Below are 14,204 nucleotides of genomic sequence, written 5' to 3'. Positions count from 1 at the left end.
AGTGGTACGTGATGGTGAGCTGGTGAAGTGGCAAGGGGGGTATATGATGAAATGGGACTTAGAGAAAAAAAAAACTACAAGAGCTGCAGCTCTCCGGCTACTCGGCTACACAGGGGCGTTTCGGACACTCTCCGTACATACAGCTTCTTTCTTCTTCGGATAGTGTCCGAGTCATCAGGTGGACACAGGTGACATCGATACTCATCTATCGAATGTCGAGAAACTCGCAACTCGTCTGAATCAACTTGTTTCTAAATCGAAGCTAAGTATGGATGATATAGTCTGCGCTGCTGTCAGTGCTTCTCTTCCAAATGACTGGAATGCAGCGATCAGCAGTCTTATGAACCAGAACAATCTCACTGCTGGCTCTCTCATGTCTTCTCTTCGACGAGAGGGTATCCGTCGACGTGATCAAGCATCTAGCTCTCAAATACTTGCTGTTACCAACGAACGTAACCAACAAGCCATTCAACCTCGACCTAATTTTTCTTCGAATCGAGGTAGAGGAGGTAAACAAACAAACAACTATTGACCCAACTCTTCTGCTACTAGCGACTTGTTATGTTCCCATTGTAACATGAAAGGTCATGCTTGGCAAACTTGTAACAAGTTGGCCAAACAGTTTTTTAATCAAATGATTCAGAGTCAACCATCTTTTTCTTCAACATCTCGTAATCATGAAGCGAATTTTGTTAACCAACCTTTGACCCAGTCTTCTCCATCGACTGTTTATCATCCTTCACCGATGCCTTTTAGACTGTCTGATTCTGTTTTTCAATCAAACGATCAAATCCCACTTTCAGCATGGAACTTACCGGACACTACTGTTCACAAACCAGAAGGGTCCGGATTCCTAGTCACTACTGAACATCAAGCTTTGACTACGACATCAAGCAAACGATTATGGATTCCACTGCAGACATTATTCGGGTTCCCCAAGTGGGCAGGGAAAAATGATTGGGAGTATGATTTGTCATAAAATGGTCTATCACTCCACACCTGAGCCATAACACCCACACTACATATGTGTAGCAGGCTCAGTGAATATGTGGTTATCATGTACATACAGTTCTGCTCAGTTATCCGCTCATCAGGACAAGTTATTCATATGTAATACATGCTGTAACTTCTTTCAGATTGAAAAAAGCTTCCAAAAGATTGACTACATACACTGACTCAATGTTTTGGTGTGATCTCATCAACTCAACTGCATGTAACACACTTTCTGTTACTAAGACATAGCTTCAACAATATTGCCTGAGCAGCTACAGAATTATATGTAGTGAATTTTTGGGAAAAAAATTTCAAAGTCGAAAAAGTTACATGTGGTATAACATGTGATTTATTTATTCTGATGGGCAAAAAACTGAGCAGACCTGTATGTACATGATAGACAACTATTGACTTAGCTTGCTGCACATATGTAGTGTGGGTGAAATGGCCCAGGTGTGCAGTATTAGATTCTTTTATGAAAAACTGTACTATTAATCATTTTCCTCTGCCAAATTGGGGAAGTTGAATGATGTTTACAGTGTTCTTGACTCAGGATGTACTCAAAGTTGTCTACCAAGTTTTACAACAGAAGAGTTGTTTAATTCATCTTTATCTGCTAATACTCATGTTTCAACTATAAGAGTAGCGAATGGTTTAAGTTTGAATGTTTCTCAACAACGTTTGATGTCAGTCCCTTGGAGTGGATCAGGACCATCAATTGACATTATCGAGGTACCTGGTTTAAAACATAGTCTTCTTTCAGTTTCACAACTACGTTCATTAGGTTTCTCAACATCTTTCTTATTGGATCGAGTTGAAATCATTTCAAAAGAAGGCTTAGTGGTGGCTAAAGGTTCTTACCGCGGAGGTTTACCGATTTTTCAAGACGAAGTCAGCAATTTTTGTCTTGAATCAAATGTGTGTTCTATTCCTAATCAATCTTTCTATCACTGGCATTGTGCATTAGGCCATGTAGGAGAAACCGGTACAAGACGAGCACTATCACATATGAATATTTCTGTTCCTATTACTCAGAAAGATTTAGAGGATGTGAAGAATTGTCTACATTGTTGCCGAGGCAAACTTCACAAGAAAACTTTCAGGTCTCGTTCTAATTATCATGCCAAGTCTCCTTTCAGTGTTGTTCATTCAGATGTTGCATTTTTACCTTTGAAGTCGAAAGCTGGGTTTCCGTATTTTGTATCATTTATAGACGATTATTCAAAATTCACCGTGTGCTATGCTATGAAGTCAAAAGATCAAGTTCATTTATATTTTAAAAAGTTTATTAATCTTATTCTCATGAAATTCAATCTTCCTGTTTTAAGTCTACGTTCTGATAATGGCACCGAGTACATCAATCAAAACATGAGTGATTTTTGTTTGAAAGAAGGCATCACTCACATACAAGGAGCACCTTATACACCTGAATCTAATGGTGTTGCAGAACGATGGAATCGTACAGCAGCTGAGAGATTGCGCACTCTGTTTTCATCTTCTAAGGTACCCTTATACTTCTGGCCAGAATGTTTACAACAAATTATTCTTTGTTTCAACAACTTTCCGACAAAAACGAATGCAGGTTTATGCTCACCTTTGTCAGCTCTAAATCAATCAAACAATGACATCACTTTATTTGCTCCTTTTGGGTGTGCGGTTGAGTATTTACTACCACCTGTACTTCGGTCTAAACTTTCTCCTGTTTCTCAAGAAGCAGTTTTCTTACATTCAGTGCCTGAAGGTAAATACATTGTAGCCTACGATAGGTCTAGGCACTTATTAATCAAATCATCATCTTTTAAATTCTACCCACATAAATTTCCATTTCTCGTTTCTCCAAGTCAACAATCAACAGACATTTTGTCATTTCCTTGGTCTGACCTTGCTGCACTTGAAGAACCTGTACAACCACGACAGATGATAACTCAATCACAAAGAATTTCACCTATTCAAGAATTACCAACAACTTATTCTCCAAGTCTACCTCCGTCGCCTGAGCCAGTTTCACCGGTTGTTGAGGAACCTTCTCCAATAGAGAATACGAATATTACTTCGCCACAACTTCAACAAACCCCAGATGTTCCAACTCCAGTTACTTTACCACCTCCTGCAGCTCCTGTATTACCGAGAAGAAGTTCACAAACCACAAAACAACCCGACCGATTTACACCTTCAGCTTTCGTTCTTGATACTTATTCACCTGAGCCAAAATCCTACAGGAAAGCAATTGATAGTGAAGAAGCCTCAGAATGGGAGAAAGCTGCTAGAACTGAAATCGATACTCTTCTCAAATTAGGAACCTGGAAGTTGGTACCTAGACCTTCTAATACTCGTGTATTACGATCAATGTGGGTATTTAAACGAAAAATGCTACCTTCAGGAGAAATCGACAAGTATAAAGGAAGACTCGTTGTGTTGGGAAATGGCCAAGTTGCTGGTGTAGATTTCAATGAAGTATTTTCTCCTGCATCTAGACAAGAGTCAAATCGTGTGTTGTTAACTGTTGCTGGTGTGAAGAAGTGGAAGGTAAAGGGTTTTGACATTACTGCTGCGTTTTTGCACGGTAATCCTTTAGAAGAGGATGTTTACATGGAACAGCCTGAAGGATTTCGAGACAATAAATTTCCGAACTGCGTATGTAAATTAATTTTGCCATTATATGGTTTGCATCAATCTGCACGTCATTGGAATCTTCGATTTACCAATTCATTGATCAAGCTGGGTTTAAAACAATCAGCTCATGATCCTACACTATTTTTCAAATTAGAACGAAATGAATTGAAAGGATTGATTACAATACACATTGATGATATATTGGTTACCGGCGATGACGATTTCTTATCTTCAATTTCTTCTTCACTTCATTCTGAATTCCCAATTTCTGCCGACACGGATCTTCAACATCATCTATCTATTTCTATTGATCGATCAAGAGACCTTCGCTATTTTACTTTACAACAAACATCATATATTCTCAAAATTACCAAACAATTCTTTAAAGAAGAACCGAATAAGGTCACTACTCCGTATGTGGCAGGCTTTAATACTCTTGTTCCAGCAATTGATTCGACATCATCAAATCCAAATTATGGTTCAATCATCGGGGCTTTATTATGGCTCGCTCAATGTACCCGTCCAGATATTGCTTTTGCTGTAAACCGTCTTTCTCAATTCCTGAAGAAGAATGACATGAATCATTGGAATGCAGCTTTACGAGTGTTAGCATACGCTTATCATACTCGTCACCTCGGTTTAACTCTGGGAGGTTACGACAATAATCTTGATGGTTTCACTGATTCAGACTGGGCAGAGAACTTACACGACCGTTCATCGACATCTGGTTATCTCTTTCGCCTTTCAAATGGACTCATTTCATGGAAATCAAGAAAACAAAAGACTACCGCACTATCAAGCACTGAGGCTGAATACATGGCTTTGAGTGATGCAGGCAGGGAGGCTATGTGGCTAAGGCAACTTCTTCAAGAAATTCATTTCATAAACAGTTCACCTACTATCATTCACTATGACAACACTGGTTCCGCTGCACTAGCAAATAATCCGGTACATCACTCTCGAAGCAAGCATATTGATTTACGTTATCACTTCATACGTCAACTAATTCAGAACAAACATGTTACTCTTAAACAAGTTAATACTTCTTTTCAACTTGCTGATTTTCTTACTAAAGCTCTTCCTCGTTCTACTTTTATCAATATTAGAGATCAATTAGGTTTAAAGGATACGTCTAGATAGAGACTTTTTAGCATGGGGGGGTGTTGGAGTTACGTTTGTGCTTTCAAAGTCTATGTGTAACAATGTTTTTCTCTTTTAGTGCATTTCATAATTGACATTACATCATTTGTACGAATGCGGTTTTATTACGTCATATACGTCATTGTTCATTTCACAACGATTGTTCATGCTTTTCTATTTAACCTGTGCTCCAACAACAGTCTAATGTTTTTCTTCATCTGACTGTTTCTTCAAAACCAAATCTTATTATAAGATTATTAGCGTTGTTTCTTTTTCTTTACTTATACTAAGATTTGTTTTTGTTTGGTTTCAGGTAATGAAAAGTTTGATCGGACTGTTTCTTCAAAACCAAATCTTATTATAAGATTATTAGCGTTGTTTCTTTTTCTTTACTTATACTAAGATTTGTTTTTGTTTGGTTTCAGACCAACAACGTCCAACGGCCTAATTGCTTTATCTCGTCATGTGATACCCCTAGGGCGTTTCTCAACAAAGCACCTCCGACTCGGAACGAATGCCCTGAGATGGAGTCCCACCCGTATAGTCGCCAAACTTGTTGACACCTTGACACAACTGATGATCTAGTTAGGTTGATTCTCTTCCCGTCGGCATTGTTGTAGCTGAATAAGGACTCCGTGGTTGTTGTACAAGTTGCTAGGCGACGTAAGACAGCTTTTACGGGGCATAGTTTGTTGGGTTGTGCATTCAGTAACATCGGTTGGTGTATCCCTGGTTTAGCCGTCTTCGTTCCTCTAAGTAAGAGGACAATATGGGACAGGTTTCCTATAGGTTGTACTGCGTCTTTGGCGAGGACTGAGTTTATCCTCACCGGTTCACCTTCTGAAATGTCATAAGTTAATTCTGCTAATCTTGCCAAGCCCCAAAATGCCACGATGGCGCAATCTAGAATCGCTAAGTCTTTCTTCGAGGAGTTGTTTAAACTATCGTATAGAGCCAGCAAGTGGTGTATCATCACGGCGGGTTTCTTCGGTTTCTGGACCATCACCACGTCTATTTGTTCTGACGCCCTTAGCATAACTTTCACAATATCTTTTGTTGTGTGAGGGTAAAGTTTCTGATGATATAGGTGCCAAGCCTGTAAACCAAATAGATATTTTGCCAAGGTCTTTGAGTTTATTTCTTCTTGAGACTCTTGGAAATTGCTTCTACCCACTGTTAAACAGAAATCGTAGATATCCTCTTCTGTTGCCGGTAGCTGGAAAGGAGTCTTCCTATCTGTTTCGTAAAATTTTATAAATTTCTTTACTGCACTATTATAACTACTTAGGGTGTTTGGTTTCCATCCCTTTAATAAGTGAAGTTGTAGTAGGGTCGGTGTCGAGTCTCCATTACCAGATAGAAAAGCCGCTAGATTGTGTAGATTTAAGTGATTGTTCATGTCCTAAGAGGTTGTAGTTGAGAAAGACTCTGGGCTCCTCTCTTATCAGGAGTCGTCACAAGAGCTTATTTTCCTTTTGGTTTACGTTTTGTTCCATTCTAGTAAGTTCTATTCTTTACAATCTTACGTTACTCAACCGATCGTGTCACCTGTCATTCTCACGGTGTCATGACTCTAGTTCTGGATCTCTCTTTCTCCAGTGTTTCAACAAGAAAATATGCATTTCAACAGGAAAATTTCTTAGAATCAGGGTCTAGTACATCAACAAAATTTGAAAATCTGATTTACAATAGGTTTGATTGTGTTCATTTTATGGACTTCTGTATCTTAGGCCTATAAATTTTCCGTCAAAGTGGTATAACTTCCATAAGTTTTCTTATAATTTGTTCAATTTATACAATTTCTTTTATAAAAATGTCACTTACGGAGTTATTATCATTACTTCGGCTAAGTCGTCTGGTAGAAGGAAATGCACTCTTCTAGCTTCTTCATGGGTGGTTGGTAGTCCTCTAGATAATTCATCTGCGTCATTATCATTGGACGTTACTCTAAGAGGGTGTATGTTGGTTTGGTTTTCAATCAAGAGGTTTTGGATAACTTTCCATTCCTCATTTACGCTCCTGTCTCTAGATTTCCGTTTCCGAAGGGCGTCTTCACAGGTTGTATTGTCTGTCCAAACAATTAGGTTTTGACCTTTCGGCCATCTTAGTTGTTTCAGCATTAAAACTCCTAATCTTATTGCGACTGTTTCTAGCCACGGGACACCTCTCTTTGTTGGTGAAGTTGATTCCCAATTGTCTTTCAGTTTGTATTGGCACCACTATCTCCTATAAGTACCCCAATTCCGAAAGAGGTGGATGCGTCACCTACCCACTTTATCTCTTTAAGTTGAGTTATTGATATAAACCTCAAATTTTTGAAAGATTGTAATGTTTTTGTCCAGTCTAAAAGGTCTTCTTTTACATCTTCTGGAATGTGTTGTTTGGCGGAGCGGTTTATCCAGGAGCTCTTCCATCTATGTAGGCTATTAAGGTAGCATTGCAATTGAGGAAGGAGATATGATATGTGAGTTAGGCGTCCCGTTAGAACTTCCACCTGATCATAAGAGAAACGTTCTTCAGTTAGGAATTCTGCAATTTGTAATTTCCTCTGTTCTAACTTCTCATGAGGTAACCGTACAGTTTTCTCTACTCCATTCCATATGAAACCTATAAATTTTTGTTCATGTGCAAAATTAGCACATTTCTTTTTGTTTGTCAGAACCCCTAACTCTTGAAATTGTGCCACAATATCGTCCATATTTGTCGATGAAAGGAGCCTCTTGACAAATAAATTGTCATCGACCCATCTGAAAACAGTAAAAAGGTCGAATTCAGTGATCATTCTATGTTTCCAAGCATCTGCTGGTCTGCCAAATGAGCCACAGCCGGCTACTCCTCCAAACGTGATCCTTGTATCTAAGTAAATTTGTCCTTCTAAATCCAGCACTAGTAGGTAAGGCCATTGTGACATCTTGGTAGGGATCTGGCGGTAAGCCTTTTCCCAATCAAAGATGGCCACTAGCCACTTTTCGTTTGAGGACCTAAAGAAAGCGGCTATTGTCTTAAAATCGTCCCAGGTGGTTTTAAACTTCTTCGGGTCGACGAATGAGTTTACAGAAGGAATTTGATTGTTATGCTTGGGATAAGAAAGATCGTTGATAGGTCTCAACGATCCGTCGTTGTTGATTACGGCTCCCATTGGGCTAGTCCAAAAGAAAGGGAATACTTTTGATAACTGCTCCTTGGTAAATGGTCCAATGAGACGCTTCGCCTTCACTTCATTTTCAATTGATTTCTTGATTTTCTTGCTTGCAAGATACGCCGATGAGTGATTTGATGGGGTGAAAGAAGGGAGAGGTTGCCTTGTTTCAGGGTCTAGGACAACGTGTGTTGGAATCCCTTGATCGAAACCGTGTTTGAAACCATGCACTGCCAGCATTAAAGAGGTTCCCAGATGGGAATATGGGTCCTAGTGATCAGATTCCCATTCTGCTACTGTTACACAGTTCCATGAATATTTCCTGAGTAGCCATTTTGATATATGTAGTCAATATTTTGAAATGTGTGTCTCAATCTGAACAAAGTTACAGCATGTATTACACATTATTTTCTTATCTAGATGAGCAGATAACTGAGCAAACCTGTATGTAGCTGATAGCTAAGGATTTACTCAGATGTTTGCACATATGTAGTGTATGCTTTATGGCTCAGATTTTCAGTGCACAATGATTTGATGCCCCATTCTTCTCTCAATGATATTCCCAGCCTAGGTCTTGTTCCGACCAGGGAACCTATTTAATGCTGGCAGTGATGTATGACATCTCCAAACTCTGGCAAGAGCTTCGCGCTCTTCAAAGCTGCTTCCCAGGCCGGTATGTTCATTTCACACTTTATCAAACGTGGCCAGCTAGGTGGGTATTCCGGTTGGTGTTTCTCATTAGACGTCGTTTTGTCTGCCCTTTGTTCACGACGTGTTGTCTGTTCGTCTGTAAATTCTATCGGGTATAACTTGTCACAGGATACTGTCCATATGGCCTTCCTTTTACCTTTTGATCGTTTCATGGTCAAAGTAGGTGTATGGTTCGTCGTCAACTCAGGGCTCCTGTTACAGAAGGAGACGTGTGGGACATGGGGGGGAAAACAGTTATGAGTAACCAAATTAAATTGTTGTCATTGTGTATTGCATCATTAGACATCTTCAAACTCTTAGGAACAACGTGTGTACTTATACAAATGCTGAAAACATTTTATTCTTCCAAATGAAAGCTCCTTTTAACAACAATGTATTAAACAATAGTGGAGAATATATCTTGGATATTAACCAAAATTTGAATAAAGGTTTATTAAAGGAATGTGGAGAAAGGTTTAAGTTGGCCTTGATGGCCTCAAGAAATGATTGATAATAGATGGAAACAATTGGTAATAGATGGAAATATTTGTGTCTGGCAAGGAAACGAAAAAGGGGTATAGGATCTTACGTGTTCCCGTTTCCAGTTGGCGGTTTAGCCGCTGCTGCCTTCTTCGCTGCATATTTTGGGTCAAAGTTTCTCCCGTTGTAACCACTTTTGCTCCTATGTCCTAAATCAGGTTTGTTCTGGAATCGTTTATGATTACCGTGGTTGTTGTTGTTTGTGTGGTGATGATTGTGACTAGTATGGTTGTCTGAGGAACTTGTAGTAGGGTTGTTTGAGACCTAGGTAAGCCTGTGGTCCAGTCGTAACCGAATCTAGTGCCGCCTTTTGCGTACGGGTTATCAGTGAAAGACGCTTCATCTAATCTGCGAGTTTCAGCAAAGCATATTGCGGGTATGTCTTCACGTCTTTGAGAGATGTCTGGTGGAGCGTTTGTTTTGCCTTGAAGGACCCAAAAAGCAAAGGCGTTCCATCTCATTTTGATGTTGTACCAAAAATCCGTCATCCAGTTGTCCCTTTCATGGTAAAACTCTACGTTGGATTGATGGATCTCTGCCCAGTTCGCGAAGGTTTTGAAATTGTAAACGTTTCTTAGAACCAATACAAAGTTGCGATAATTGACGTTCCAGGATGCATAAGTTTGAGTCATCTCGTGTGGATAGGGGTAGCCGGTATACGGTGTGATATCTTTATTAAGATTGTTGGTCTTTACTCTTTTCTCTACATGATAACTATTGGCTAAATCTTGCCATTGCTTGTTGAAAATAGTTAAAGGAATAGGGCCTCTTAACTCTTTTAAATTCTTGTCGAAGTATGGGGTGAAACCTATGTCCATATGGGACGTAACTGCACCTGGTATGAAAGATAATCCTCCTTCCGTTACTATGGATTGTTCTTTCTCTTCTACCTCACGAGTTACTTTGTTGGACGGTGTTTGTTGAGTTTCTCGTGAATCTTCTTGTAGTATATCGAGTTGAGACTTTTCTTAGATACTAACTGAGCGTGTAGCTGAAAGTACATAGAGGCTTCTTCTACTTTCCCTGAGGCTGCTAGCTTTAAAGCTGGGTTCCACACTGCCTTCGTATCATTCAAGTCTAGATTAGACTCAACCGAGATAGTCTTATCAGAGCTGTTTTTGGCTATGGGTAGAGACTTGTCAGTTCATTCTTATACTCTTCTCTTGGGGGGGATATTAGTCTTATTCGACTCACCAATAGTATCTTTGTTTGGTACGCTACTCGCTATGGTGGAAGTTGGAATAGACGGTGTAGAACTCCTACGCTGTGTGGCGTAGGCTGAGCCGGAGAGGGGAAGAATCACACGCAGAAAGAATAACAAGATGCAGGTGAAACTATGATTGTTGTAGACTGCCCTCAACCTTGAAATAAAAGCTCAAAAGTAAAAATAAAAAATAACACAGGAGCAATTCTCTAACAAATTTCTATCTTCACAAATCTAACCCGTAAAACTATTCTGATATCACTAAAAGATCCGCAAGATCTGGCAGATTCCAACCATACCCTACACAATGCTATACAAGGTGTTGAAGCAAAGATATGTAAATTTTGAGTTTAATGTAATTCTTGCTATGAGTAAAAAAAAAATGATAGAAAATGATATATGGAAAGCCCTGATAAAAAAAACCCGGCCCTGAGCTTGAATCCAACCAACTGACAACTGTTTCACGACTCAGCTCAGCAAAACTACAATAAAGAAAAAAATAAAACAACAACACTACAATTCTTCAAGATCAACCACTACAAACGATAATCTAAACTACGATAAAGGTTTGTTTTATTATCTATCTTTCTTTTTCTTTCAATGAGATAAAAAAAATCCTAACAAACTTGATTTTAATCCAACACACGATGATGAATTTCTAAACTAACACTTCTTTTTCTTTCTTATCTTGACTCTTTCAATAGGATCTTCTTTAAAGAAAACTGATACGATCAAACACGATAACTTTCACTGAACCACTCAATAATGAACACTCAAACAGAACTAAGACACTTTCAAGATGATAACACTAGAACACTTCTTCAGAAGACTCTTAGACACCTAGACTTGAATCACACAAAGAAAAACACTCGAGAATGATCCGATGGATGGATCAAAAAAAAGAAAACGATACCACATCCACACACAGACACGAACCCCCACAATAGATTCCTCCAGAGAAGCTCTTCAATCCCTTCCTCCTTACCAAATTTCAACTCGATCTCCAATCGGACTTTCTTTCTCAAATCACATCAGTAAGTTTTCTATTTCCTTCTCCACTTTCTTTTCTCCACTTTCTTTTGTCTCCACTATCACATTCTTCATTTCAGTTATCTAAATTTCGATTCTGGACCTTTATTTAAGTGAGTTTTTTCATCTATCTATCTTTGTTTGTCTTTCTACTGAATCCTTTAATTCTTCTTTATAGATCGATAGGTTGATTTCTTATTTGGTAAATTATTTCAATTCTTTTGATTTATTTTGCTATTACTCATTTCTCTTTATTGTTCATTCTTCCTACTAATTTAATCTTTCTTTTTTTTCTGATTTGATTCCTTTGTTGTTTGTGTAACTTTTAGATTCATTTTACTCTCGGTCCAATCGATTTCAATTTCGACTTCATACCCTCATTGCATCAAACTTCTTCCTACCACCCTCACTCTCATCTCCCTTTCGATTCTGAGCCTTCTTTTTGATTTAAATCAATCAATCAAGATCTCCATCTTTCAATTTCGATTTTGGTCATTATGTAAGTAAGTTTTCATCTCTTTTCTTTTGATCTTTGCTTCTTGTTCAGTACTGACACTACCCTCATTCCTTCTTTTGACTTCAAACTCCAAAAACGAATTTATCTATCTCTATCAATTCAATTCTTTCCTTTCAACTACAACCATCATCAATCAACCTCATTGAATTTCGATCTCAGCTACCCATCTTGATCTTGATCTCATCTTTTAATGGACCTACACATCATTATCTTCTTTAAATAACAATTTCGATTTTGATCATTTTGTAAGTTTCTTTCTATTTCATTTGTCTTCTTTGTTTGTTCTTCATACTAACTTATCTTCTATCTTGTTTTGGTTCCTTTCATTTGCTTGTAGGTACCCCGTTCAATCAATTTCAATTTCGATTTTGACCTTTGATTTCTACTGACACAGCCCCCTTCTCCTTTCTTTTAAAGCTTTGGACATAGATTTCAATTCCAGGAATGTTTGATGAATAGGTTAATGAATTTGATTTCGATTTCTACTGTTTTTTTTTGATGAACTCATGATGGTATGTCTTTTCCTGCCTATCCTATTTTCTCCACTTTCTCATCTTGATTTGTTCTTGTTATTTGTTGACTTTCAATTTTGATCTTGAGCTGTGCTATGATATCATAGTTTCATATTATGTAAGTAAGTTTTAGTTCTTTCTTTCTCCTACTTTCTCATTTACTAACTCTTTATTTTCTTTTCTTGATTCATTTGTTTTTTAGATCTTAGATTTATTCATTTCGATTTTGACTATCCATTCAACAATGTACATTCTTTTCATTTTCGATTTTGGGGTCTTCAAGTAAGTAAGCTTTTCTTTATTTTACTTTGTTTGTTCCTCTACTGACTCATTTGATTTCTTTCTTTATTTCGCTTCTAGGTACCTTTTTTAATCAATTGAAAACAACTACTTCCTTTGGACCGTTTCTATATCAATCATCTTTGGTTTCAATGTACTTGTAATTTAAACGATGTGAAATAAATAAATGCAATGAATAAACTAAAATATGTTAACTCAAAAAAATTCACTCCTGCTGAGTAGCATCTCAAATAGAGCCTGAAGGCTGTGACTGAGGATAATGATGGTAATGTAAATAGAGAGCTGTGGAAGAATTTGCTTTCCACAACGGAGTAGTTTGGTTTGAACCTATGTAAGTCAATGAGTTAATTATTATTCTTGTTCATTACAAAATTTGGTAATTTCTTATCGTACCTGGTACATTATTGGCCGGTGTTCCTGATAATAAGGACACACAACCAGAACTAATTGGTAAGTTTGTTTCTGAGTCTAATTGTTCCCCTAGAGTAGTGCCTTTGGATGGGCTTGTTGGACGATTCACCGTTGGAACATTCTTTGATGTTCTCGATGAACTCTGGGTTGCTTCTGTTGGGCCTGCGAGTGCTGTAGACAATTGGCCGGTCTTGTTTGTTGCCTCCATGGATGTTTCCGTGGTAGGTCTTTCTGGATTGGTCATGCCTATATCCGGAAGAAATATTTAGGTTTGTCAGTTATCTTATACATGATTATGACATTATTCAACTTATGCGTACTATCGCTATGTTGTTGTGTGCTGGAGTTGGGTATTCCACTCGTCAGCATATTTGCTACTAAGCCGCTTTTGCCTGCTTCATTACTAGTGACATTCAGTGAAGATTCACTTTCAGCTGGGCCTTTGCTACTAATAGCTGATGGCTTTTTGCTTATTGTCGATTTATTGGTCAGTTTGACAAATTCCGATGTTTTAGATTTAGATTAATGCTACTGTTAAGGTTTTATTCGTTGTATATGATGGTTAACGAGGTGAGTAAAATGATATAATGAATATTAGTTCGGAGCGAGAAAAGAAGGGTTGCAAAGCGTGAAAAGAAAAAGGGTTGTAAAAACGAGTATATTAAATGGAGTTTTAAAGGAGGTTTAAATGAAAGTAAAATCAGAAAGATAATGGATTTAGGGAATGTTATCAAAATTGGTAGTGTAATATTTTCTAAGTTTCCTTATTTCCTGACAGATCTTTGTTTGGGTAAAACTTAATGTTTACTTTAAACTTCCTAATCAAGAGACTCTTTCCAAAAGAAAAAATTTAAGAAAAGAATTAAAAGGCTATAGAGTCTACTATTCTTTATTAGTTACTAATAAAGTGAAAAGGGGAATCTGAGGAAGTATGGAGAAACACACGAATTAAGCAGAGGTGTTTTCTACAGGGAAACTATAGCTCTTTATACTTGTATCAAGACTCTTAATTTCCAATATCACAACTTGCTCAAAGTAGAGTAAGTATTACGTCTGTCATTATGTAAGCAGGGGTTGACTCATTCCTTTAGAGGGAATGATTTCACCGCACTGTCA

The 14,204-nt window shown here is 37.9% G+C and overlaps 2 protein-coding genes across 2 annotated transcripts; both read right to left on the bottom strand.

The window, feature by feature from the left end:
• Nucleotides 1–9,160: 9,160 nt before the first annotated feature.
• MELLADRAFT_111249 (uncharacterized protein) lies at nucleotides 9,161–9,933 on the bottom strand (the record flags this gene model as incomplete). The annotated part of the gene is made up of 2 exons (XM_007415474.1): nucleotides 9,161–9,280; nucleotides 9,301–9,933. 2 exons carry the CDS (start codon nucleotides 9,931–9,933, stop codon nucleotides 9,161–9,163), a joined length of 753 nt encoding a protein of 250 aa, XP_007415536.1.
• Nucleotides 9,934–13,041: 3,108 nt separating this feature from the next.
• MELLADRAFT_111248 (uncharacterized protein) lies at nucleotides 13,042–13,457 on the bottom strand (the record flags this gene model as incomplete). The annotated part of the gene is made up of 2 exons (XM_007415473.1): nucleotides 13,042–13,334; nucleotides 13,409–13,457. 2 exons carry the CDS (start codon nucleotides 13,455–13,457, stop codon nucleotides 13,042–13,044), a joined length of 342 nt encoding a protein of 113 aa, XP_007415535.1.
• Between the last annotated feature and the right edge of the window lie 747 nt (nucleotides 13,458–14,204).

Source organism: Melampsora larici-populina (genome assembly GCF_000204055.1).
Source record: "Melampsora larici-populina 98AG31 unplaced genomic scaffold MELLAscaffold_51, whole genome shotgun sequence".
In the NCBI taxonomy this organism is placed as follows: Eukaryota; Fungi; Basidiomycota; class Pucciniomycetes; order Pucciniales; family Melampsoraceae; genus Melampsora; species Melampsora laricis-populina.
The sequence above is the reverse complement of the archived record's forward strand: the minus strand, read 5'-3'. Positions and strand labels throughout refer to the sequence as shown.